Genomic DNA, 25,999 nt, shown 5'->3' with positions numbered 1-25,999 from the left:
AGCATGTACCCTACAGAGACTATGACCCACATAGTCAACGACTGCCACCTCTCCAGATTCAAAGGAGGTCTCGAAACTTTACATCAGGCTCAACCTGACACTGTTGACTGGCTATGGAAGAAGGGCAAATGCTAGAAGAAGTAGCATGTACATTCAACCAGGTGCTCCACCAACTGGCCCTGCCTGTGTATCCCTTTTCAAACATTTCCATTACTCAAAAATACCTCAACCTCTGAAGTATGACCAGACCAGAAAACTCTAGCACTTAAAAAAAAAAAAAAATGAACTTTTAAAATTTAACATATTGATAATGATTCCCTTAATCTTGTCTGATTGTCTTCACTCAGCAGTACTTTATTGTAAACAATTGTAAATCTTTCTGGAGTAATGGCCATTGATTTTATGGAAACATAAAGCTAAATGGGATTGCCAATGATTTATTTTTCTTCTCTAAACACAAAATGATTCAGTATTTCTTATATCTACTATAACCTATAACATACTATAGTAATAATATGAAGAAGAAAAACATTAAAGGTGTTCAATATTTGTATTAACCCTTATGTACAGAAGTTAATTGTATACATGAAGTTATTTATATGTCAGTCTGGTTCTTCACAGATAGGTCAGACAGACAACACAGTGGAATTCTTATTGCCATGGGACTTGGTGCCAACAGCATGAATCCATCAGTCCCGGCAGCCATTTCTTCCCCCTTTCTATTATATTTTCTGTTATACTTTTCTATTATACCTCCCAGAGGGGGAGGCAGAGGTGGAAAGAGAGACACCTTCAGACTTGTTTCACCACCTGTGAAGCACCCGACTGCAGTTGGGAAATGGGAATTCCAACCAGGTCCTTGCGCATTGTCACGTGTGCACTTAACCGGTTGTGCCACTGTGGTCCCCTGGATGGAATTTTCTTTAAGCATGGAATCCACCACAAATTTTAAAAATAAACTTACCAAAGTCTTTATGTATGTTTGCACGGAAAGATTGTGTCGACAAAGATTTGCCAATAGTCCTAGACAAGGCATTGTTAACTCATCTTCAGAAGACTGACTGTTGTTTTAAAGGAAAATAAATATTAAGTTCATACTAAACAACTCAAATTATACACTGACTTGAACATTTAGATTCTTTATCTTACATAAAACAAAATCTATCATCTGAAGTCAGGTTTTGGATAGTATTAACCATTTCCAGTTTTGGATATTAAATTATACTATTTCAAGCAGCATAGAAACATGGACATAATTGTCAGGATAAATGTGTGTAATCTCAGCATTAAATATACACATAAAATTTTTATACTTTGTCAAAATCTATTAAATTCTAATTAAAAATATATATACACGTGGCCTGGGAGATTGCACATTAGACAAAGCAGCACTGGACTCTCAAGCATGAGGTCCTAAGTCAATCCCCAGCAGCACATATGCCAGAGTGATGTCTGGTTCCTTCTCGCTCCTCCTATCTTTCTAATAAATAAATAAAATATTAAAAAAAACCATACAGGCTTTTATTAACTTTTTCAGGGGAGACAAGAAACTAGAACATTGATAAGCTCTGGCATATGGCAGTACCAATGAACCTACACACTCAGGCATATGGGGTTCTATGTTCTCCACACTGAGCATTTCTATGAAAATTAAACCTAATTTACACCATTTGATCTTTTAAATCATTCAAAAAGAGTAAGCAAAATTCAGGGTGTCATTCAGGAAAACACTGAAGAAAGCCACAAAAATTTGATACACAATTTCTTCTGTTGTTAAGGTTAAGATTATTTGGCTTCATGGCTGGTATTATACTTACATATGATTTAGCAGGAATGTTATCAATTCATCTATGTTAGCACCAGAATGGAAAATTTTCGCGTTATATGTTAACCTCTGCAGAAGCTGAATGCACTGAGGAGGAAACAGGAATGAACATAAACATAAAAATATAGCCAGCACATGTTCTAAGCATGCCATGACTTGAGGAGACAGAGAAAGAACTTTCCCGTTAGAGATCATCTTCTGATTCACATAGTGCTCAAAATTTCACTTAATAGCATTATCATGTCTTCAACCTGGTCCATGTACTTTTCTTAAACTTGCATGCATTTTTAAATATATTCATAGCCTGGCAGGGGCAGATAGCATAATGGTTATGCAAACAGACTCTCATGCCTGAGGCTCCAGGTTCAATCCCCTGTATTACCATATACCAGAGCTGAACATTGCTCTGGTAAAAAATAATAATAATAACAATACATTCATAGTCTATCCATGTTGGTATGCATGAGACCCCTTCTGTTTCATTTGGTTTAAATCCCCCCTGCTTAACACTATTCTATTTACATAACCGCTTCATTCTATTTATATAACCGCTGTTAACAAGCACCTCCCTCCAGGGCATTGGTTCAATCCCCACTGTTTCATGATATGTTTTTGCTCCACCCCCCCTCCTTGTCACACCCTGATTCTCTCCTTGTCACACTCTGATTGTCACCAGTCACTTTTCTCTCCACCCTCTCTATGTCACACCCTGTTTCCACCCTACTTGGCAAGTATATATAAAGACAGCATTGTGAGTTTTAGAGTACTTTACCTTGAGTTTAGCTTAGCTCGTCTTAGATTGTGCTGTGTCCTGCATGAATAAAGAGATACTGCCTACAGCTCAACTATGAATCCCTGGTCTTCTGTTACCCGCCCGTGAAGCTAGCCCGGCGAAAACAACATAACCCGGCGAAAACAACATAACCCGGCGAAAACGACATATGGCGCCACAACGTGGGATCAGACCTGCGCAACTCCCAGATAAGTGAAGACTTTGCCTACCTATGCACTATGGTCTTCTCTTCTACTTATGAAGAGGTTTGCCAAAGCCTCTACTGTTTCATCATGAGACAGTTACTCTGTCTCTGGAACATTTTGCTCTGGGCCAAACTTTGTTTCCCTGACCGGAAACTTTGGTTTCTTATGACCGGGATCATAGAGCTTGGGAGATGCACGGAGATTTCTCCTTGGACTTTCTGGATTCCCTCTCCCATGTTTCCTGAGGAAAAGGACTACATTTTGCTCCAGGGCACAGTTTGGTTCTTTATGACCGTGATCGTAGACCTTGGGATATGCATGGGGATTTCCCCTGGGACATTCTGGACTTCTTCTCGAATGTTTCCCATGGAGAAGGACTACTCTAATTTGAAGAACATTCTCGAGTACCCTGGCAGTTCCCAAGTATGGAGACACGTGGATAGTTCTACTCTCCTGATTGGATTCTTTCTTCGATGGGAAGACGCTTTTAAAAATGGGTGCCTGAAGCAATCCAGCCGGAACAGTCAGAAGCACCCTAAATGGAATTTCGAGGACCTTTTTGGACTAGGACGCCCTCCGGGCATTCTTAATCCTACATGGTGAGATCTTGATAATCTGGTTCAAGTTGCGTTTCATAAGAGAATGATTTGAATGACTGAATTTTTGTTTGACATTGACTTAAAAAAAAAAATGCTGGATGCAGCCATGATTTCTAGAGACATCCAGAAACAATCCAAAAAATTGTTTTTTCCCTCCTTTGATTTCTCTTTTATGTCTTGACATGAATCTGAAACGTTTAATCCTGAAAACTGTATGAGTTATGGGTGGGGCAGATAGTGCAATGATTATGTTAATTATTCTCATGCCTGAGACTTTTAACCGTGGTTCTTCTGTTTACCTTTCCACATTTTATTGAGTTTAAACTGTTTAAACAACCTTAAAATCATACTAGAAAGGACTTCCAATTATAATGGAGTTATCAATTATAGTAAACTTCTAATCTGCTACAAGTTTTGTTCAACAAGTAAGTGAATTTCAGCTGTCAAAGTCTTCACATGAAAAAGCATCTACTCAAATGGAATTCCTGGAAATCCATTTGGATCCAGTTCTCTGACATCGCCCCTGGAAACCAATGATGAGACCTGGCACGACCTGAAGAAACAGATTCACAGACTCCAAAGATCACTCTCTACAGAAAAGCAGAATTCAGGTGGCCAACATTCCCCATCGAGACAGACGTGCAGCGTTTCATCCTCCGGCATTTTCTTCTGTGGTCAGCTACTTTGGACTGACACCTCCATCGGACTTACTGGTACACACAGCTGTGTTTCTCAAAGACTAACTTCAGCCAATTGCCTTGAGACTTTATAGACCATGTCCCCTCGCCTGCAGGCTCTGTCCCAGAGGCAGAAAACTCCCCCTCCTTATTAGGTTATGCCCACAGAGGCATGAAGCGCCCCAAGAGGCAAGAGATGCCCACAGAGGCAGGAAACGCCCTTTGAGGCAAGAGATGCCCCCCAGAGGCATGAAGCGTTCCCAGAGGCAAGAAATGCCCTTTCGCCTGCTAGGCCTTGCCCTTTGAGGCAAGAAAAGCTCCACTTGGCATCACACTGGTTATTGCTGCTCGCCTATTTTGTTTTCCATGTCATATGCCAGTTCTTTTGAAAACACCTGTACAATATACATTTCTGTTCACCCCGCAATGGCCATTAGTTAAAAGGAAAGGGGGAATTGTTGGTATGCATGAGACCCCTTCTGTTTCATTTGGTTTAAATCCCCCCTGCTTAACACTATTCTATTTACATAACCACTTCATTCTATTTATATAACCGCTGTTAACAAGCACCTCCCTCCAGGGCATTGGTTCAATCCCCACTGTTTCATGATATGTTTTTGCTCCACCCCCCCTCCTTGTCACACCCTGATTCTCTCCTTGTCACACTCTGATTGTCACCAGTCACTTTTCTCTCCACCCTCTCTATGTCACACCCTGTTTCCACCCTACTTGGCAAGTATATATAAAGACAGCATTGTGAGTTTTAGAGTACTTTACCTTGAGTTTAGCTTAGCTCGTCTTAGATTGTGCTGTGTCCTGCATGAATAAAGAGATACTGCCTACAGCTCAACTATGAATCCCTGGTCTTCTGTTACCCGCCCGTGAAGCTAGCCCGGCGAAAACAACATAACCCGGCGAAAACGACACCCCAGGATCCATAATACAGCATGGCAGAATCAAAAAAAAAAAAATCTGATTCACAGAACTCTCCCCCCCTCCCCGAATGAATGTCTTATGCTATGACTGGCCAGTTGTGTTTTGTGAGTGAGTGAGTGAAAAAAAAAAAAAAATTGAGTGAGTTGAGTGACCAAAATTTTTGTATGACCCATTGTGCTCAGAGTACTCTGAAAGTTAACTGACTTTATATCAAACGGCTGGACGCAGCCATGGTTTCTGGAGACGTCCAGAAACAGTCCAAAAATTGTTCATTCCCCCTTTTGATTTCTTTTTTAAGTCTTGATATCAATATGAAATGTTTAGTCTTAAACTGTGTGAGTAAAGATGGTTCAACTATGACAGTAGTTCTAAATTCACATTTGAAATGATATATCTTATTTACAAGTTTTTCTCCTCCTGTGTGTTATAAACTATATATTTAATATGCGTGTTTCAAGTTTGGTAAACATTAACTTGACAGTTAAATCGTAACTTCGAAGTTACATTTTTACGAGAAGAGGTAAAATCAATTCATTTAAGTAACTGAGTGTTTAAGGTAAAACTCTAAATATTCAATGTGACAATTCATCATCTCCTAAGTTAAAATACAAATTCTCTATACAGGACATTTTTGGAGGGCCCCCAAAAATGTCCTGTAAGCTATCTTGTGGAAATTAATCCACAACAAATTTGGCATCAATCTGATGTAAATGTACCAAAAAAAAAAAATTGTCACTAAAATGTGTTAACTCTAGTAACCTGAGTTTGCTTAAAAACCCAATGTAAAAATAGTTAAGAATCAATATATGTAACTTAAATTCGGTATGAAAACTTTGCTATATAAAGACTGCTACATGAGGTCACCTAAGATGACCTTTACACAAAATTATAAAGATACCTAAACCAGTTATAATCATTGAGTTATCAATTGTAGTAAACTTCTAATTTGTTACAAAGTTTTTTCATAAGTAACTGACTACAGCTATGACAAGCCTTCGCATAAAGAAGCATCTGCTCATATAGAATCCCCAGAAATCCATCTTGGACCCCTGACCTCTGACATCACCCACAATTACAGCCATCCCCAGAAACCCATGATGTGACCTGACACGATCTGGAGAATCTGATTCACAGACTCCGAAGGACAAGACTTTCCTACTGCCTTTCTCTCAACCATCGGTGTCTGCTCTTCCTGCTTCTGTTTCGCCCATCATGTTTTGGCGGTTCCAGGTCACTCTCTACAGAGAAGAAAAGTTCCGGTGGCCGTCCTCCTCCATCAAGATAGACGTGTGGCATTTATTTCCTGGCCGTTGACATTGGACTGATGCTTCTATAGAACTTGCTGGACACTCCTTTTATACTCCTGGACTTCTTGAAGAATGACTGTAGCAGGCTGACTCGGGATTTTGCAATGCCAGATCACCCCTCTAGCCCCTCGGCTTATCAGGCCCCCACTCCTCCACCCATCAGGCTCACTCTGTCTCTTGCTACTCTTACTTATCCCTCCGTCTTGTGCTAGTTCTTTTTAAAGACACTTACACACTATCATTCTGCTTTCTTCCCAACAGGTTTCCGTTCACCCCTACACTGCTATTCCCCTGACAGAGATGAAGCCTTTTACAGACATTGACCCAGTTATATATGGCCATTAAGTAAGAGGAAGATGTTGGGGAATTGTGAGGATATGGTTGAGCTTGGAAGGGCTTGAGCCTGAGGGGTGTGTCAATCCTGTTAGTCTCTCTCTCCACGGAGAGGTTGAGCAAGGAGGGACAGTAGAACCCCAAAAAAGGTGTGCCTCTTATCAGTCTCCCTGCCTCACAAAGTGCCCCACACTCCTGATACTATGGCAAAAAGTTAAAAAGAAAGGGGGAGATGTTGGGTAGTTGCCATCTCCCCCTGGCTTCTTCTTATCCATATGGCTATATAGGGATTTACTGATCCAAAGGTTTGGTCTATTTACATAAATCACTTTTACATAAAGCACTCCAGGGCATTGGTGGTTCAGTTATAGGATTCTCGCCTGTTCCGCCCCCTCCTTGTCACACTCTGATTTTCACCAGTCACTTTTCTCTCCACCCTCTCTATATCACATCCTGTTTCCACCCTACTTGGAGAGTATAAAAACAGCTGCTCTTCTGATTAAAGACACTTGGAAATTGCTTTCCGGCTCCAAGAGTTCCAGAGTGTATCTCCTGCGGAAGTTGGTGCAGCACGCGTTCCTGATCCCTCTCCCACACAGCAGCCTAGATCAGCTCCAGTTGAGTTCTCTCCAACCCAGAGAGCACTAGCTCGGGAAGAAGTACCCTCAGGCTATCCCGGCATATCCATTCTAAGATACTTTCCCCTACATTTCACCATCTTGAAAACTGTATAGAAGTTTAAACGGCACTATTTTTTTTTCGTTTCCTTTTTTTTTTTTTTTTAATAAGTGATGGCATTTCTAAGAGCAATGAAAAATGTTATGAGAGCTTTGAGTTTATGCCAAGACTATCTATATCTTCAGTTTATTATGTGGATAAGATTCCATTTTCTAAAAACCTGTAAATAGTACATGTTTACTCTATTAGCCTTTAGATTAATAAGTAGCTAGAACTAAGCCTAATCATCTAGTATTAAGCCAGAATAAACAAATTAGCCCTTTATAATAGATGCCACCAATTTTGATCTGAACATAAGGGAGGACAAACACTAAGTACCAAATCACTTTTTGGATGGGTATACCTGCAAAAACACCGAGTCATTGTGGCAAGTGCTCCGACAGACCACTCCTGCCAGAATGCCATTCAAATTGTATGTATTTTGAAGACAGTCTCTGGTTTCATTGTCAACAGCTGCAAGTTAAAAAGGAATTGGAACAAAGTAAGTCATTCATATACATGGTCCTCACTGGCAAAAGATAATTTAAAATTATTATTAAAAGAGAATTGTATGACTATGTACAACTACCTTCCAGTTCAGAAGCTTAACTACAAAATTGTGAGTTCTTCATTTTTTTTTTTTTAAATCAAACATATAAATTCCCAGTACAGAGTGAATTATTATCAAGAAAAAATTGCTTTGGGGGTCCAGTTAAGTGCACAAGTTACAATCCACAAAAACCCAGGCTCAATCCTCCTGTCCAGACCTGCAAGGGGAAGCTTTATGAATGGTGAAGCAGTGCTGCAGATGTCTTTCTCCTGCTTTAAATTTATCCCATCAAATAAATAATAAAAAATATCAAAAAGATTACCACACATATTTGCAGAAAATTCTGCAATTGAAAGATTACCATTTCAATTTTTGTACTCTAAAAATTATAGTCTATTAACTAAAAAATAAATTAAAAAATCAAAAGTCACTTAAAAAAAAAAACCCAATGTAACTAAACACCACAAATGACTATTCTTGTATTGAAAGCTGTTGGATGTTACAATTAACAGAGCCTTTATGGAAAGAAATATAGTAATCTATATCAAATTGAAAATGATCTGAAAGTTTTCCATGAATGGACACAACAGAATACACTGTCTACACAAGAATACATTGAAATGTTCATTCTACTACTATAGAATAATTTTAATAGCAAAAACTCAAAAGTATACAACCACCTATCATTAGATGATTAAACAGGGGCCCACTAATGGCTCACACAGTAGAATGCAGAAGAACCTGGGTTTAAGCCTCTGTTGTCTGCCTGCAAGAGAATTTTTACAAGAGGTAGAACAATGTTGTATATGTTTCTGTTCCTTTCTATCTCTCATCCTCTATTAAAAAAAAAAAAAATCAGCAAGAACAGTGAAGTTATATAGACACAGAGCCCCGAGGATAAACCTTGTGGCAAAAAAAAAAAAAAAAAAAAAAAAAGTTAAAACAGATTGTAGTATTCCACAATATGCTAGTTAAGTATTAAAAAGATATGGGATGGAGTGGGGTTGCATATTTGTTACTATACATAAGGACCGCCTGGATCCCAGCCCCTACTCCCCACCTATGGGTGGTGTGTGGGTAGGGGGGCAGCTTCAGGAACAGGAAGCAGGTCTATAGGTCTCTCTCTTTTTCTCTTTACCATCCCCTCCCTTCTCAATTTTTCTCTGTCCCATATAATAAAAAAGAATGGGAAGAAGAGAGGGAAAAAAAATTTTAAATATGGTTGACAAGAGTAGTGGATTCAACGACTGCCACCTCTCCAGATTCAAAGGAGGTCTCGAAACTTTACATCAGGCTCAACCTGACGCTGTTGACTGGCTATGGAAGAAGGGCAAACGCTAGAAGAAGAAGTGCCAGCATATAGCTACAGCAATAACTCTGGTGTCAAAAAAAAAATATATATATATACATACACACACATGTATGGATAAGAAAAGGTATCTAAAATATATTTTCTGTAATGTAATTTTTGTTAAAATTGGTAAAAATTTAATCTGATTTTGACAGCATGGAAAACGATATGGAAAGACATACATTAGTCCATCAAGAAAAATACTAGAATTAAGTCTACCTTTTCAATTTCAAAAATGGGTTCATATTTCTCAAGGTGGAATATTTTTCCAGATCACTGAGCTTTCGATATGCTTCAGATATTTATTCCAATAATTTTAAGAAAAGGTGCTTATAACAATCCCTTTTTAAAAGGGATTCACAGCACAAAATAGTATCCAAAAATGCTGAACTGAAATCTTATGAATGTTAATCATTTATTAAGAAATTATATATATAAATCTGTGCTGCAACAAAATACTACAATCACATATCTTCCAAAAATGAACAAAATGAAATTAAATACATTACCTAGTTGAGAAAGCAAACTGAGAATACTTAAAATCAGTGGTGCACTTATGTTTGGGTCTTCTAGTAATTCTACAAGGCAACTCAAGCATTCACTTGGTAATATCTGATTTATTGTAAACAATCGTGTGAGTTTCTGACCAGAAAGTACCTGTAACATATTAATTAAAATGTGTTAAACACTAGCAATTTATTTTATTTTTTCCCTTTATTGGGGGATTAATATTTTACATTTGATAATAGTTTGTACATGCATAACATTTCTCAAGTTTTCCACGTAACAATACCATCCCCACTAGGTCCTCTGTCGTCCTTCTCCCCCCTACCCAACCCAGAGTCTTTTACTTTGGTGCAATACACCAACTCCAGTCCAGGTTCTGAACACTAGCAATTTCTTATCTCTACTCCATTTAAAATAAAATCTCAATTTTTCTTGTCACTGCTGCTGTCTTGGCCAATTTAGAAAGTTCATATGTGCTGTGTATGATTAACCTGTCGTTTCTCTCATTAACTAATATAGTAATTTAGATGTTTTCACTTTTGCTTCTTGTCGTTTTCTTTATCCCTTTTCCCGCAAAGTAGGTTCTATGAAGTACCCTATATTAAGACGCTTAAGTGGGCAAGCTTTTTGACAACTTCACAATATCGATCCTCCCTGCTTAAGGGACAGCCGATGAAGAGCTCGACAGTTCAAACGAAAGCTGTGAGCAACAGCTTCAAATGATCACAATGTACAGGTCTCCCCCCACCACCCAATTATTTTTTATGTCCTATGAGGGTTGTCACACTGGAAAACCAAAAAAAAAAAAAAAAAAAAAAGAAAGCAAAGGAAAAGCTACAGGTCCGAACCTTTTCCTCTAATAGCCTTTAAGCCTGTAAAAATTCCCCAACCTTTTGTCCCACCCTCTGGCCTAGGTCTGTCAAGGTCTTAAGCCTCCCTTGCACATACACTTACGACGGAGCGAGAAGCTGTCCTTTCACTCCTAAGCTGTGCCGCTACACCCCCCGCCGCACCATTACAGAACAAAAGGGAGCCCACCACACCTCCAAGTGCCGCAAAAGCTGGGCTGCGTTCGCCTCCGACTTAACGGCTTTATACTGACTGACGGTCAGGAGCAGGGACTTCAAGCAAGAGGTAGAATCCATCGGGATGCATGCAGTCCCACCGGGGGACCACCACGACCACTAGTTTGGCGCTCCAGCCGCGAAAGCATCCGCCGCGCTTTTTTTGATTTTTCGACTCCACCCTCTCTAGGCTGGAAGAGCTTCCGGTTCCGGGTAGTTTCCGGAAGTCTCTAAGCATCCTGGGGATACTGTTGTCAAAGAAGGGCGGGGTGGGTCGAGAGTGCGGAGGTGGGGGTCGGGGTGCATCTGAGTCTGTGGGGAGGGAGGGGATGAGGAGCGCTCCTCCTAGACCCTTCTGATCGGAAAAGCCGCGAAGTTTCAGCTTCGCGATCTCGTGAAACCGAGAAGTCTCGCGAGAAATTGCGGCCCCACCTGTGAAGGGGCGGTTGGGCGCAAAGTGGGGGTCCTCTTTCGTCTGTGCGCTGTGTTTTCGTTTGCTTCCTCGGCTTTCATGTTGGATGACCCGTTTTTGCTCTTTGCTTCATCCTCTTGCTGAGAAACGATCGCTTCCCCCTAGTCTAGACACGGTGAGGAGTTTTGAGGAGATTTTTGGGCTCTAGGTCTCGAGGCGTCCCGGGAGAGGTCTCTTTTGAAAAAATCTCTGAGATGTCCACCCCTTTTTACTCAGGATGTTTCTTTCTTAGCGACCATGGGAACTCTGTGGCGAGTTAGATCTGCCTTTACGATAGTTAAACTCGAGAAAGCTGCCTTTGACGCGGGCCAGGTATTGCTCTGGAGGGTGTTTACCTTAGCCATCAGCTTCTGTGATGAATGTTTCTGTCTGGCTTGGTTGATTGTTGTCTGGGTCTCGGTGTCTACGAAAAATCCACTGCGTTTGCGGCTCAGAGGCGGTTGGTGCGCATGTTCATGCGATGAAACGAGCCGAGAAACTGGTTCTGGAGCGGTTTTGCTTAGTGACTGCTGATGGTGTTGCAAGCTGTAAAGGCCAGCTTGGAGAAGATTGGAAACATACGTCAGATAATCCCATTCCTGAAGCCAGTCCTAATTAAAAAAAAAAATTTTTTTTTTACATAACTACATTTTAAAGCCGGGATTTATATTTGTAATTTATATTAAAGTCATTTTTAAAAAGTCAGTTTAAACCTGCAAGCTTAAAAATAATCTAAAGTCAAACCCGGTAAACGTCATTGAATAATGAATGCATTTTGTGTATTCGATTCAGTAAACAGTTGAGTTGAATGCCTAACATTTGGACAGAGGGTGGCAATCCGCAACAGCGATAAAGGAGTTGGCCTGAAAGGAACTGTTTCATAGAGAAGCATCCTCAAGGGATGGCACATAGGGAAACCGTCATGCAAATTGTGACACCTTACAGCAATAAGAAAGAGTGGAGTCCGGTTACTATCTCATTATGTGACCGTGGGCAAATCCTCAGTGATTTCAGCCACGTCATAAGGCAGATTGTGGGTAACAGGTACCCGTTTCATAAGATAAAGAAATAGTAATTCAGTCAATCAATAATTAACTGAGAGCTTACTATGTGCTGGGGCATCATCTAGGCACTAAGAAGTTCACGGGGTAAAACATCCTACGGTCACATTCTGGTTGAGAAAAAAAATAATAAAACGAATCGTCATCACAGTTATGGAAAGTGAGAGGGAGAAAAAAAATACTAGAACAGAATGATTCCTTTGGAGTGTATTAAAGAGTATGCTTAATTTGCTGAAGTCTTTCCAAAGGACATCCAGGATAACTGAAATGGAGATAAGAGGATGATAATTATTCCTCTGGTGATTGAGAGACAGGGAAATAGGTCAGGACAGAGAAAACCTTTGAGGAAATACTTAAAGACATTGAAAAAGAAAGCTAGGCCCTGGAGATAGCCAGCCTAGGAGGGAGCCTGGTTTGCTCTCCCTGGTACACCATTCGGGGTACTGTGGCACTGGGGCAAGTTTCCGTGCGGTCTCTTTTTTTTTTTCTCCTGTCTAAAGAAATCAGCCTGGAGTGGCGGAGCCATGAGGACAACAGAGCAGAGAATAAAAATGTCATGTTCTCCAAGGGGAAAGGTTTCTAGTTAGACTGGTGGGAGCCTGAAAGACATTTCAGAAATAGTGAGGATGCAGCTATGATTTAAATAGACATTGGATGGAGCCAAGGGTAAGCATTCTGGAGGTGAGATCAGTTTAGTAGTCAAATTGATGGACTTAAGCACGTGTTAGAGTACACAGGCAAATTTATGGTTGGTTGGTGGCAGGCTATACATGGCAGCTTTTTTTTCTGAAACCTTGAATTTTAACTTGGTCGTACCAAATTTTGCATTGTCAGAGTATTCATTTTAACTTAACTTCTTTGTAATGCTTAGCAGAATTGTAGTTGTGAGAAGGCCTGCTGTCTTCAGTTAGTGATGCTTATTTGTATATACTTTGGTAGGAGATACATAGAGCCATATCTTAAACCCCTAAAAGGGGAAAGGAAGAAGAGTTGGATGACTGAAGGCCCTATTAATCTAGAGTTTGGATTCCATTCTGAATTCAGTGGTGATGTTTGATCACCACTGGGGCATGTGAGCACTGTGTGTGTGTGTGTGTGTGTGTGTGTGTGTGTGTGTGTGTATGTGTGTGTGTTAGCTGGATGGACTATGATTTTGAGGGCTAGGAATAAGGAATATACTTAATTTGGCTAAGTCTTCAAAGGATATCCAGTATAACTCAAGATAGCAGATGGCAGTGGAGCTAACAGAGATGACAACTTTGAGAACTATAAGTGAGGTGAAGTAAACAGGAAGGACTGAATGACATTGGAAACGGGAAGAGTGAGGAAAGGAATAAAACTAGAAAGAATTCCAAACTTCGAGTTTGGGTGACAGAAGGTAAATATGCAGCTGAGGTAGTTAATATACCATGTTCAAGCTGTATCACAGGTTCAAGGAACTTTCATGTAGTTTGATCATACCTAGATCATTGTACCGATCTTAAGTGTATCTCTGGGTACTACATAACATTTATTCTGGTAGTGGCTTCTCTTTTTCTCCTATAACTTTAGATTTTTCCCTTGCAAGTGCCAGAGATCAAACTCAAGTCTCGTGTATTTTGTTTTCCCTGTAAAATGATGCTACGAAGGATTATGTTACTCTTGGGATAATAAAAGATAACACTTAAGTTGAGCATTTGCTTGTCCCAAGCACTATTTTAAAAACTTTGTATATATAAATAGGGCTAGTGAGATAGTTCACCCATTAGGACACCTGCCTTGCCCTGCACATAACCCAGGGTTGAGCTGTCGGCCTACTATGTAGATTTGTTTCATTTGGTTATAGCACAGGGGAAACTTCTGTGTTGTGTCTTTCCCTGTCTGTCTGTCTGAAGCTGCATTTGTGAGGCTCTAGCACCACAGAAATGGATATAAAAGGCATACCAGTATTCTAATAATTATCTAGATAACTTTGTTGTGGTTTCAAATTTCCTTTTTATTCTACAGTTATCTCTTTTCCTGAGGTTGGCTCTCCACATGTTTGTCTTGTTTTATTTGGCTTTTTAAGAACTGACATTGTTCTTGTTTTTCTTGTTTTCAGAGTCAGTAATTATTGTGCCACCAGGGTTATTGCTGGCAGTCAGTGCCTACACAATGATACTAAAACTCCTGGTTTTTGTTTTTTTCTGACAGGTGCTTGAATACAGATCCTTCTATGTTATAAAGTAGGTGTTCTACCAGATATGGCAACACCTAGCCCCAAAATCGCTAATTTTAATTTTGCTTTGGTTGGTTCCATTCATATACATGCATTTTTCTTATTCTTATGTTTTTTTTTAAAGTTGAGGGATTAGTGTATTTCTACAACACTTTTATAAAGGAAGTGTATGCCAAAGAAAACAGTAATTAAATGAAAATAGGAATTTAACTTAAAAACAAAAGAAAAGCTTTTTATGTTGGGTGGGGAGTAGTTTACTACTTCAGAGCACAGAACTAGTATCCCTGAGAGGCTTGGTTCCATCAGTGTCACCATATTCCAGTGCTTTCATCTCTTTTTCTCTCTCAAATAAATAAATAAATATCACTAAAATAAAATCTTTCAAAAATCATGTGTGTTAATCAGTAAATATATATTTAAAATTCTAGCCTAATATTCACTATTCTGTGCTACTTTTTCAAAAACATTTTAAGTCAGAGAAATAAACTAGAATACATACTATTAAAAGAAATGGAGAATGTTATAGGAACACATGATTTTTTTTATTATTATTGGATAATAGAAATTGAGGGGGGAAGAAAGAGAAGGAAAGAGACACAGAGACACCTTCAGCACTGCTTCGCCACTGATGAAGCTTTTCCCCTGCAGGTCAGGGACCAGCGGCTTGAACCTGGGTTCTTGTACACTGCAGGAACACAAGATTTTTTTTTGAGGCAAAATATTAAGTTCCAAATTCTTTCATTCCTTGAAGATTGACATAAAAATATTTCTGCTTGTAAGATTGTATTGCTCTTTAATCTTCATATTTTGGCAGTTACCTTATTTGTAGTTTGGAAAACATTCTTTATAGTTAAAAAACAACACTTAGTATCATACAATCAAACATAGGATGTCTTACTCCTTTATTTCTTCTGGAAAAGTCTTAAAAGGACATATCATACCTGAATGAAGGTGTTTTTTTTTTATGTTATTGAATTTTGTGGTTTACTGAATTTTTAATATGAGAATTATACCAGAGATGTGAACACAGGAGTAATTGTTTATTCATTAATCCATCTTTTTTTTTTTTTCCTCATTGGTGGTGTTTCTGTATTCTAGGCTGACTTAAATGTCAGATACAAAGAGAGGGAGACAGAAGGACAAAGGGATAGATATCATAGCATCAAAGTTTTCCTCCAGTGTGGTGGGTGCCAGGCTCAAACCTGAGTCCACACACATTGCAAAGTGTTCACTGTCTAGGTGAGCTATTTTATAGGTCTAGCCTATCATGTATTTAGTGAGTGTTTGAGCGGTAGATTCACTTCTGTGTTGTGGGGTTACAGCAGTGAATCAAATACACACCAATTTTTTTTACACTATTAATGCTATTTTGACTTCATGGGTAGCAAAATAAGACTTCTAAATACATCATATGAATGCTGGTACTAAGAGCTTAAGAGGAAAAGAGAGGAAAGGGGGTAGAAAGCATTAGAGTCACAATGATGGGGTATTGCAGTTTTCGTTAGGATAGAATATCAGTCAGTACATGCTGGATAACAATCCACTATATTAGTGGGTAAAATCTTTCTCACAGGTTTGTGGACTAAATATAGTCTAGCTGGGCTTTACCCATTTTTTTTTTTAAGGAGGGGATGTTATCTAGAGCTCATTTTCCATAATTTTGAAATACTGACTTGAATCTCTTGAGTTAGCTATTATTTGTATTTATGGAAGATAAAAAATTGAAGATAAGGGGGCTGGGTGGTGCCACTGAGCACACATTACAGTGCACAAGAACCCAGGTTCGAGCCCTCAGTTCCCACCTGCAGGGGGAATGCTTTGCAAGTGGTCAGTGTTGCAGGTGTCTGTCTCTCCCTCTCTATCATCTCCTTCCTCCTTGATTTCTGCCTGTCTCTCTCCAGTAAATAAAGATAATTAAAAAAAATTAAATGAAGATAAAAATTAAGGTATTGGTACTAAATTATATAGTATGGATGGAAGAGATTGAACCCCAAGGTACTGAAGTTATTTAGAGGTTTGGGTAGATGTGGACCAAGAAATTGTCACAGGACAGAAGTCCTCTATGGACCCTGTGATTGCACAGATCAGACTTACTTATTGTGTATCGACTGCTCTTAACTTTTAAAAGTAAACTCTAGCTTGTCAGAAAATGCAGTCTTAGGGGCCAGGTGTGGTGCACCTGGCTAAGCACACACATTACAGTGCACAGGGAGCCAGGTTCAAGCCCCCACTCCCCACCTGCAGGGGGAAAGCTTCAGGGCTGCAGGTGTCTCTCTGTCTCTCTCCCTCTCAATTCTTCTGTTTCTATGCAATATATAAATAAGTATATTTATTGGCTGTCTCTTCAATAAATAAAGATAAAAAAGGCAGTCTTAGCACAGATTCCCTTCTGCTTTTAGAGTGGGGGGATGCAGAAGGAATATAATTTCATTCTTTATGTCAATGTAGAGTATACCATATGCTGTTCTAGGTATATGCCAGAAGGATTATAAAATAGAAAAAAAAAAAATCCTGACTTCATGAGACTTTAATTCTAGTGGGGAGATGAGACCACATCTAAAATGAAAAATTTTCAAGCATGAACAACAGAACAACAGTACCATTGACTTGGATCCCCAAACTCTAAGGCAAAGAAATCCAATAATAGAGAATTAGCACTATCTAGTTTTTTTTTTTTAAATGTAAACTTTATTTTACTTGATAGAATAGAGAGAAATTGAGAGGCAGGAGATATAGAAAGGGAGAGACAGCTGCAATATTGCTTCACCACTCTTGAAGCTTTCCTCCTGAAAGTGGGGGCCAGGGGCTTGAACCTGGGTCCTTATGCATGGTCATAAATGAACTTACTTAGGTGCACCATCACCTGGCCTCCACACTGTCTATAGTCTTTTAGATAGAAGGCCCTCACTGTGGATAATAACAATTCAGGACCCCACAGGTGGTGTGGTGAACAATATTTCACTCTCAAGCATGAGTTTTTGAGTTTAAGACCCAACATGTGTCAGGGCCCTAGATTTCTTAATATTTTTTTTAAAAAATTCAAATCTTATATTACAGATGACGCAGAGCCAGGAAATACATTCTATGCAGTTGTGAGCTTACACTTCTAAAAATATTACTAATTTATGAAGCCAGAAGATCTAAATAAACCAAAGTTATTTGTTTCCTTTCCCAACTTATCAAGCATTAAAATTCTAGCTAACCTTTAAATAGTTAGCCAAGCCATAAAGTTAACTTTCATTTTTCAAATAATGCTTGCCATCATGTGATAACCATTTTGGATATTGCTTTAATCTTCACAGATAGGCTGTTTTTATTTATTGCAGTCCTATATATAGTATCTGACATTCTTTATATTGTCTTGCTGAACAAATTTTCCTAACAAAAAGTAGTGGGAAGAGTATACTATATAATACTAGGATGGTATGAATAGTTATCTTTGTAGTATCATTTAGAATTCAGTAAGATCATGTACATATTTTTGTTTTTTTTTTTGTAATTTTATTTATTTATCTTCCCTTTTGTTGCCCTTGTCTTTTTTTTTTTATTGTTGTTGTAGTTGATGTCGTCGTTGCTGGATAGGACAGAGAGAAATGGAGAGAGGAGGGGAAGACAGAGAGGAGGAGAGAAAGACAGACACCTGCAGATCTGCTTCACCGCCTGTGAAGCGACTCCCCTGCAGGTGGGGAGCCGGGGTTCGAACCGGGATCCTCATGCCGGTCCTTGCGCTTAGCGCCACCTGCGCTTAACCCGCTGCGCTACCGCCCGGCTCCCCCATATTTTTGTTTCTTAGTGTTACCTTTGTGTGTATTATGTTGTTCAGCTCATAATTATAGACTTAAATCTTTATAAAGTAAAATACAGGAACTGGGGAAACGGTACTTTGGCAGGGCACCACACTTGTGTACCTGAGGCCCCAGAGGTCCGAGCTTCAGTCTCTGGCACCAGCATAACACAGAGCTAAGCAGTGTTCTCTCTCTAGTGAAATGAGAGAAAGGAAAATAAATATTTTTAAGTAAAATATAATACTTAAAAGCCCAAGGTGGAGAGAAGACAAAATTTGTAAAACTTACACATGGATTCTTTTATTGTTTATTAGGTATATGAACTCTTTTTTTTTTTTCTTTTTTGCCTTGTTATTGATGTCGTTGTTGTTGGATAGGACAGAAAGAAATCGAGAGGGGAGGGAAGACAGAGACGGGGAGAGAAAGACACCTGCAGACTTGCTTCACCACTCATGAAGCAACCACCCTGTGGGGGCTGGAACTGAGATCCTTGTGCTGGTCCTTGTGTGCTTGACCCCCGGTATATGAACTCTTTTAAGTTTCAATTTCTTAATTTAAGAAACATATAATAAAAAATGAGTAATAAGTGACTTGGGAAGTGACATAGTGGCTATGGCACTGGACTCCCAAGCATGAAGTCCTGAGTTCTATTCCTGCCATTACATATACCAGATCGATGCTCTGGTTCTCCCCCATTCTCTCTCTCTCTCTTTCTCTCTCTCTCTTTCTCTTTCTCTCTCTCTCATACTAATAAGTAAACCTTATGAAATGAATAATAATAATAATAATAATGCTATTTCCTAGATGTATAAAGATCAGAGCTGTATTCAGTATATAAATAGGCAGATAGACCATACCCAGCACATAGAAGCTAATAAAAAAATCTTATTTTCAGTGAAACCAAAGTTAATACACTCAGTTAATTTTTGAATTCTTGTCTCAATATTGCATTATTATGTTATTTATACAGTAAAATTTCTCCATCAAAGAAACTTGGAAGGAAAATAAGGTGATTTTGCTGCATATTTATACAAAATGGAATGATGACGGTGATGATGATGATAGTGATCATAGTGACAGTAAGCTTTTGTTGCTAAATGCCAGGCACTTTGTATGACATATCTTAAACACACATGACAAGATGCAGGATGTAAATACTATCACACGCCCCATTTTCTAGATGAGGTAATAAAAGCACAGAGCTGTTAATTTCACACAAAGCTACACAACTAGTATGTGTTAAAAGAGATTTGTACACCCTTATATATATTGAATTTAAAGTTTGTTTCTGCTTCAGTAGATAACAGGAAAAATAGGAGTTGGGAGCTCAAATAGAGGAAACAGTAAAGAAGGGTTTTTTTTTTTTTTTTTTTTTTTTTACTGTTTTTAGAATGTGGGTGACATTACCCACATTTTTCTTAACCAGAAAAACACCCTGCAGACAAAATAATTGTGGTTGGTAGATCAGCTTGCCTTTTGATGGATCAGGCAGAACCTGAATAGACTTCTGTGGAAGAACACTCCCTCAGTTCCAAGAAGGCAGAATAAATTCCTAGTTTCTTGCTGACTAAGAAAATCTGCTGAAATGAATCCAGCAAAAAAACAGATACATCCTTGCTTCCATTTTAACTCTGATCTTAAAGGTTTCCTTCAGAGTCTTCCAGAATGGTGTGAGAACCTTTGGAATATTTTAGAAACGCAGTGGTCACGTTTCTGACTGGTCACTTCCTTTCTGTTGCTAAGCACTTATGCCTTCCTCCCTAACAGAGGCAGTAAAGTGCTAGCTGCCAATATTGCTGGTAGCATTTGCCACAATATCTGCTCAGCTCCCGGGACATGATGGGATTGATTAGTCTCTTTCCAGGAAAAGCTTTCAACACAGAATCATCTCAGCTTGTATTTTTAAGCAGACTGAAAAAGATAACCATTAACTCAATTCAGGGTCCAAATATCTTGTAATATATTGATTGATTTCATATTATTTTAAATTCAAGGTGAATACTGAATGACAGCATAGGCCTTCCACCCTCTCTACCTTGTTGCCAGAAATTTTCCCTTTTAAACCTTGCATTGATCTGTACAAACAGCTATGGAATATAGAGCTTATCAGAGAGGGGTGTCCATGTCTGAGCTTTTAATTCTGGAAATAATGAAATTGTTTAATTAGTGAAGGGATAACTCTGGCTATGAATCTATGCTACTAATTTTTTTTTTTGTTAAATTAGGGAGGCTAAATAAGCCATAAAAGAAAAGCAGCTTAATCACAATCGTCAGATTTTCAAAATTCTTTACTTTTTTCATACAGCTTTATTAAAGCAAGAAAACATATATTATCTAATATGAAAAAAATAACAATTTTTTCTACCCTCAACTGCTTTATTTTTAGCTTTCGGTTGTAGTATTAGTACTTGTGCAGGAGATGCAGGTATGAATATGAATATAAATATACATGTATATATATGGCTTTGCTGAGTTTAAAAAATAGAGTAAAAGAGACAAAAAAGTTTACTTAGGACAGTTGGATTTTTACATAGGTGAATTATGATATAGCTGATTAAAATAATTTTGCTAGGGAGGGGTCAGAAACTAAGAAGTTGTGTTTCATTTTTAAAGATTTATTTTATGAAAGAATGATCAGCACTGCTACAGTTTATATGAGGTGTCAGGGATCAAACCTGGGGTCCCCTGCTTGCTAGTGCTACACTCTACCTGCTGAGTCATATCTACTCTCGACCTCAATAAAAATAATGGAGAATGGGGGTAGGGCAGTAGCACAGCGGGTAAAGCGCAGGTGAGACAAAGCACAAGGTCTGGCATAAGGATCCTGGTTTGAGCCCCTGGCTCCCCACCTGCAGGGGATTTGCTTCACAAGTGGTGAAGTAGGTCTGAAGGTGTCTATCTTTCCCCCTCTCTGTCTTCCCCTCTTCTCCATTTCTCTCTGCCCTCTCCAACAACAGCAACATCAATAACAAGAATAATAATAAGGGCAACAAAAATGGGGAAAAAGTGGCCTCCAGGAGCAGTGGACTCGCAGTGCTGGCACTGAGCCCCAGCAATAACGCTGTAGGCAAAAAATAAAATTAAATTAAAAAAGGGTAACAATCTAGGTGTCCAACTTTAATGAAAAGGTCAAAGAAACCTTAAGTCAATGAAATGTGCAGTCTTTAAGATTTTTTTCCTGAAGAATATAAAATAGCACCAAAGATTTTAATAGTATTTAATTGTGGGAAAGATTGTATAGAGTCTATTCAATGATTATGAGTTGGTAAAATATGCCTTTGCTTGGGAAAATTAAATTAATAAAATGTAGGAAGTGATTTATGTTTACATGATGAAGCTTCTATGGTTTTCATTTCATCCTTCCATGGTAGTAGTTAAATATCTTTAATAATCATGTACTATTTTTTATAGCGTAGCACTGTTTTTATGTTGGGGAGAAGAATATAACACTCCAACCTTGGCAATAAAAATGCTATTTTCCTTACAGCTTTAAGAAGTAGTAGTAACAGATAGTCTGTGAGTGCTGAAATAAGACTGTTGCAAGTGAACATATGCACCATGGATTCTCCACCAGATGAAGTGCTTGTAAGGTAAGTGATAGGTTTAAAAAAAAAAACAAAAACTTAATTTTTCAAGCTGGGCATATAGACTGGCCTGGAAATGCCCATGTCCTCCAGCAGAGAAGCAGTTACAGAAGGCAGAACTTCCACATTATGCATCCCCAAAAGAATTTTGGTCCATACTCCCAGCTGGGGAGAAATAATAGGGTGAAGATGACCAGAGGGCTCTGAATAAATAATAGGGCGAAGATGACCAGAGGGCTCCTTCAGGATCTGGAAAGAGAAGAGGAAAAAGGGAAGGTTATTTGAAAGAAGTAATGAGTATAGGTGTGACTTGGAAAGGAAGAGAAGTTGAGACCATGGGAAAAAATGGGCAAATAATAGACAAATAGTTACAGAAATAATAACTGCAACCTTTGGAGAACTACTGTAGTTTCCAGTGGAGGGAATGAGGATCCAGAACTCTGGTGGTGGGAATGGTGCAGAATAATTATACCCCGGTTACCTTGTAATTTTATAAATCAATGTTAAATCACTAATACATTTTTTAAAAATGCATTTCTGGCATTCCTGAGTCAAAACAGGAGATAGTGTGGATGAAACACCCTTTTGCTTAAGACCGTTTGGCAACTTCATTTAGTGGGCAAGATAGACTAGGTAAAATAAAATTTCAGAAAATAATGACTACATGCTGCCTGAAAATCTAGGCATTGAAAAATGTACCACACCTTTGCCACATTACCAAAATGACATTTTTTTGGTCATTTAACAAATTGTTACATATATTTACTCATCAACCCCTAGCATCACAATATGCCAGAACAGAGCATTGCTTGGCTACTCTCTTCTACCTCTTTCTTGTGGAAATAAATAGAACTTCAAAAAAAAAAAAGTTACTACTTTCTTTTTAAAATTACTATGTTTTTTTTTTATTAATGACTTAATAATGGTTTACAAGAGTACAGGGTTCTTGTTCCATATTATACCTACCACCAGAGCCTTCTTGACACTCACCTACCCCAACTCTAATGATAACTACCATAATTATCACAAAGTCTTAGTTTGGGTACTTTTAATTTTATTTTTTGTTTCAGCAAATTCATGTGTTTCAATTGTATATATAGTCATCATATTTCCTAAGTATGGTATTCTGCATTTGTTAGGGTCCTAGAGTATGATGGTGGAAAAGAATCTAAGTTGTGGGTGAGTGTTCTGTAGATTACTATCATGGTGAGGTTGTTGCAGAAATCATCCCCAAACACAAGACCAGAGCCAGTTTTTGGTGAAAGAGAGGGGTTTATTGCACTGGTGTGTATAGGAGACTCCAGATCACTCCAGGAAGTTCTCTCCACACCTTGGACAAGCCCACAGTTTTATTCTCCTTACATTACAGTCCCCACCAAAGGGGGTGGAGAGAACAGACCAGATGGACTTTTTTAATTATTTCAAAGTAAGCAGGAAACAGACAAAGGGCAATCTTTCACATAGTTACTATATATGTTTCTTTTCTTTGTCCTTGGTGAGGGCAGAGATGGGGAAGCCCAGTATGTAACAGTCCCAAGCCAGCTAAATTCCTCCCTAGTCATCTTTACCTTGGGCCTACTAGCTTAGGAATGTGGAGGGAGGAGGTACAGTAGCTGCAGTCACTGATTGCTATGGGGCCCATCTGGCACAGAGGAAATACAGACTTAGGTTTTATGTCCCTATATCTCAGAGGAAACACAAATCTGCCAGGCACATAGATTAAAATACCTACATAGGGTAAATCAGGAGACTGCACTCTGTGTTCATCTATTTTCCATTTCAAGATGAAAATTTTTACCCATGTGTCAACAACTGTACTATAAGCAATTAGCCACCCCCCCATGATTTAAAAAATCATTTTGAGAAAAAATATATGTGATCATATGGATTATCCCTGAAGTTCTATCATGTCTATCACACACACATATTATATATATATATATGATACCAGAAATATAAAAACAAAAGAAAAGTGAAGCTACATTTTTTTTTAATCTTTACTGTCTTTATAAGCACACGTGTATTGGTTTGTTAGAAAAGTCATGACTTTCCAGACAACCTAGTATTCTGTTTTTGAGAACCTTTTTATGTACATTGAAGCAATGCTGTAAAATTATTTTTCCCATTATTTTAGTCTAATGTATCTTTAAAAAATTTACATTGGGTTTCTGTTCTCTGTACACATAGTAAAGGCATTGGTGTAATTTAATTGTTTTTATTGTTTTTGCCACTAGGATTATCCCTGAAGTTCTATCCCTTCAAGAGGCCTCCTCCATCTCCTTCCCTTCTTTTTCTTTTGGTAGAGTATGAGAGACACAGAGTGAGTGAGACATCTTTGCTCCATCTCTTATAAAGCTTCCCCCTTGCAGGTGGGAGCTGGGGACTTGGACCTGGATCTTTGCACATGGTAACATATACCTTCTACTGAATGGGCCACCTCCCAGTCCCTGGTAGATTGCTTTAAAGATTGAGTTCCTCATAAGATATACTTACCACCACCATCATCACAGGTCAAAATATACATTGTTTATACTTCTGAAAGTTGCATTTTGTTCTTTGTAAGGAGATGCTTTGACTGTACCATTCACTTTCACTTAAACCAGGAGCCCTGCTGTAGAGGAGCAGACTAAGGAGGAAACCAAGACAGAAAAATCAGCTGATCAACTGGTAAGAAAAAATTTAATTTTCATTTAATGTTATACTTTATTAATTTTAATTAATTTGATTTTAATTAAAATTTATTTTTCACTAAATATTATACTTTATTAATAATGACTGTATGTGAGCTATAGTGTGAAATCAAGTCAACTTAATTACCTGTTAAAATTTTAGGGTGAGTTCACCTTACTACTTTAGTAAGTAAAAGCATATTCACAATTAAATCTTTCTTCGATAATTGATAGTTGATAGTCTTAAAGTTTCTTTAGGCAACACTACTCACTGCAGGTTGAAATCACTAAATATTGAATTGACTTGCCCAGAAAACATTCCAAAAATCAGTTTTTGTTTTTGTCTTTATTATTTTATTTCTGCTCTTAGCAATATTGCTGGGGCTCAGTGCATGCTTGACAACTCTACCTCTTCCAGCAGCATTTTCTCTTTTTTTCTTTTTCTTTTTTTTTTTTTTACCTCCAGGGTTATTGCTGGGCATTAGTGCAGCACGATAAATCCACTGCTCTTGCTCCTGGGGCCTTTTTTTTTTTTTTCTTTAACTTTTGGATACGACAAAGAATTTGAGAGGGGCGGGGAAGATAGAGAGGGAGAGACATGAGACAGAGAGACACCTGCAGGCCTGCTTCACCACTTGTAAAGCAACGTCCCCTGCAGCTAAGGAGCTGGGGGCTTAAACCTGGCTCCTTAAACCCAGGTCCTTGTGCACTGTAATGTATGTGCTTAACCCACTGCCAGCCCCTTAATTTTTCTTTCCTTTAAATAGAGACAGAAATTGAGCGGGAAGGGAGAAATAGGGAGAGATAAAGAGAGAGACCTGCACTGTACTAGTGATTCTACCAAAAATCATTTTTTTTTTTTAATATTTATTTTATTTATTCCCTTTTGTTGCCCTTGTTGTTTTATTGTTGTAGTTATTATTGTTGTTGTCGTTGTTGGATAGGACAGAGAGAAATGGAGAGAGGAGGGGAAGACAGAGAGGAGGAGAGAAAGACAGACACCTGCAGACCTGCTTCACCGCCTGTGAAGCGACTCCCCTGCAGGTGGGGAGCCGGGGTTCGAACCGGGATCCTTATGCCGGTCCTTGTGCTTTGCGCCACCTGCGCTTAGCCCGCTGCGCTACAGCCCGACTCCCCCAAAAATCATTTTTAAGAAATACTTTATTTGTATTTTAAAGCAAATTTTAAACATCTGTACATGAACAGTTAAACAATTTTATTTACTAAGATGTTTCACTGAGTTGTTTCTGGAGTCACTTTTCTCTTTTCTCATCCTTACTGCTAAAACATTCAGATCTAAAGGAAAGAGAATAACTGAATTATGTATCAATCTAAGACTCTTTTACCTAATGACAATACACTGTAGTAAAAAAACGCACACACACAAACACATATACTTGTATCCTTT

General features: G+C 38.6%; 2 protein-coding genes across 6 annotated transcripts in view; one reads left to right on the top strand and one right to left on the bottom strand.

Annotated features, from left to right (window-relative positions):
- CIP2A (cellular inhibitor of PP2A) overlaps positions 1 to 11,335 on the bottom strand; it is a 40,790-nt gene extending 29,455 nt beyond the window's left edge. Inside the window, exons 1-5 of one of the 2 annotated variants that reach the window (XM_007522172.2) lie at positions 10,824 to 11,335; positions 9,783 to 9,930; positions 7,737 to 7,846; positions 1,818 to 1,912; positions 965 to 1,061 (exon numbers count right to left, since the gene is read on the bottom strand). In XM_007522172.2, coding sequence (XP_007522234.1) covers positions 965 to 1,061; positions 1,818 to 1,912; positions 7,737 to 7,846; positions 9,783 to 9,930; positions 10,824 to 10,925 — 552 coding nt within the window. In that variant the 5' untranslated portion in view covers positions 10,926 to 11,335. The remainder of the gene's footprint in view (positions 1 to 964; positions 1,062 to 1,817; positions 1,913 to 7,736; positions 7,847 to 9,782; positions 9,931 to 10,823) is intronic. The other variant, XM_060198413.1, reaches the window with a different exon arrangement.
- Positions 11,306 to 25,999, top strand: part of DZIP3 (DAZ interacting zinc finger protein 3) — a 94,667-nt gene continuing 79,973 nt past the window's right edge. For all 4 annotated transcript variants that reach the window (XM_060198412.1, XM_060198408.1, XM_060198411.1 and 1 more), the window contains exons 1-3: positions 11,306 to 11,431; positions 21,826 to 21,928; positions 24,526 to 24,589. In XM_060198412.1, the coding sequence (XP_060054395.1) occupies positions 21,897 to 21,928; positions 24,526 to 24,589 (96 nt within the window). In that variant the 5' untranslated portion in view covers positions 11,306 to 11,431; positions 21,826 to 21,896. The remainder of the gene's footprint in view (positions 11,432 to 21,825; positions 21,929 to 24,525; positions 24,590 to 25,999) is intronic.

Source organism: Erinaceus europaeus, chromosome 9 (assembly GCF_950295315.1).
Source record: "Erinaceus europaeus chromosome 9, mEriEur2.1, whole genome shotgun sequence".
In the NCBI taxonomy this organism is placed as follows: domain Eukaryota; kingdom Metazoa; phylum Chordata; class Mammalia; order Eulipotyphla; family Erinaceidae; genus Erinaceus; species Erinaceus europaeus.
The sequence above is the reverse complement of the archived record's forward strand: the minus strand, read 5'-3'. Positions and strand labels throughout refer to the sequence as shown.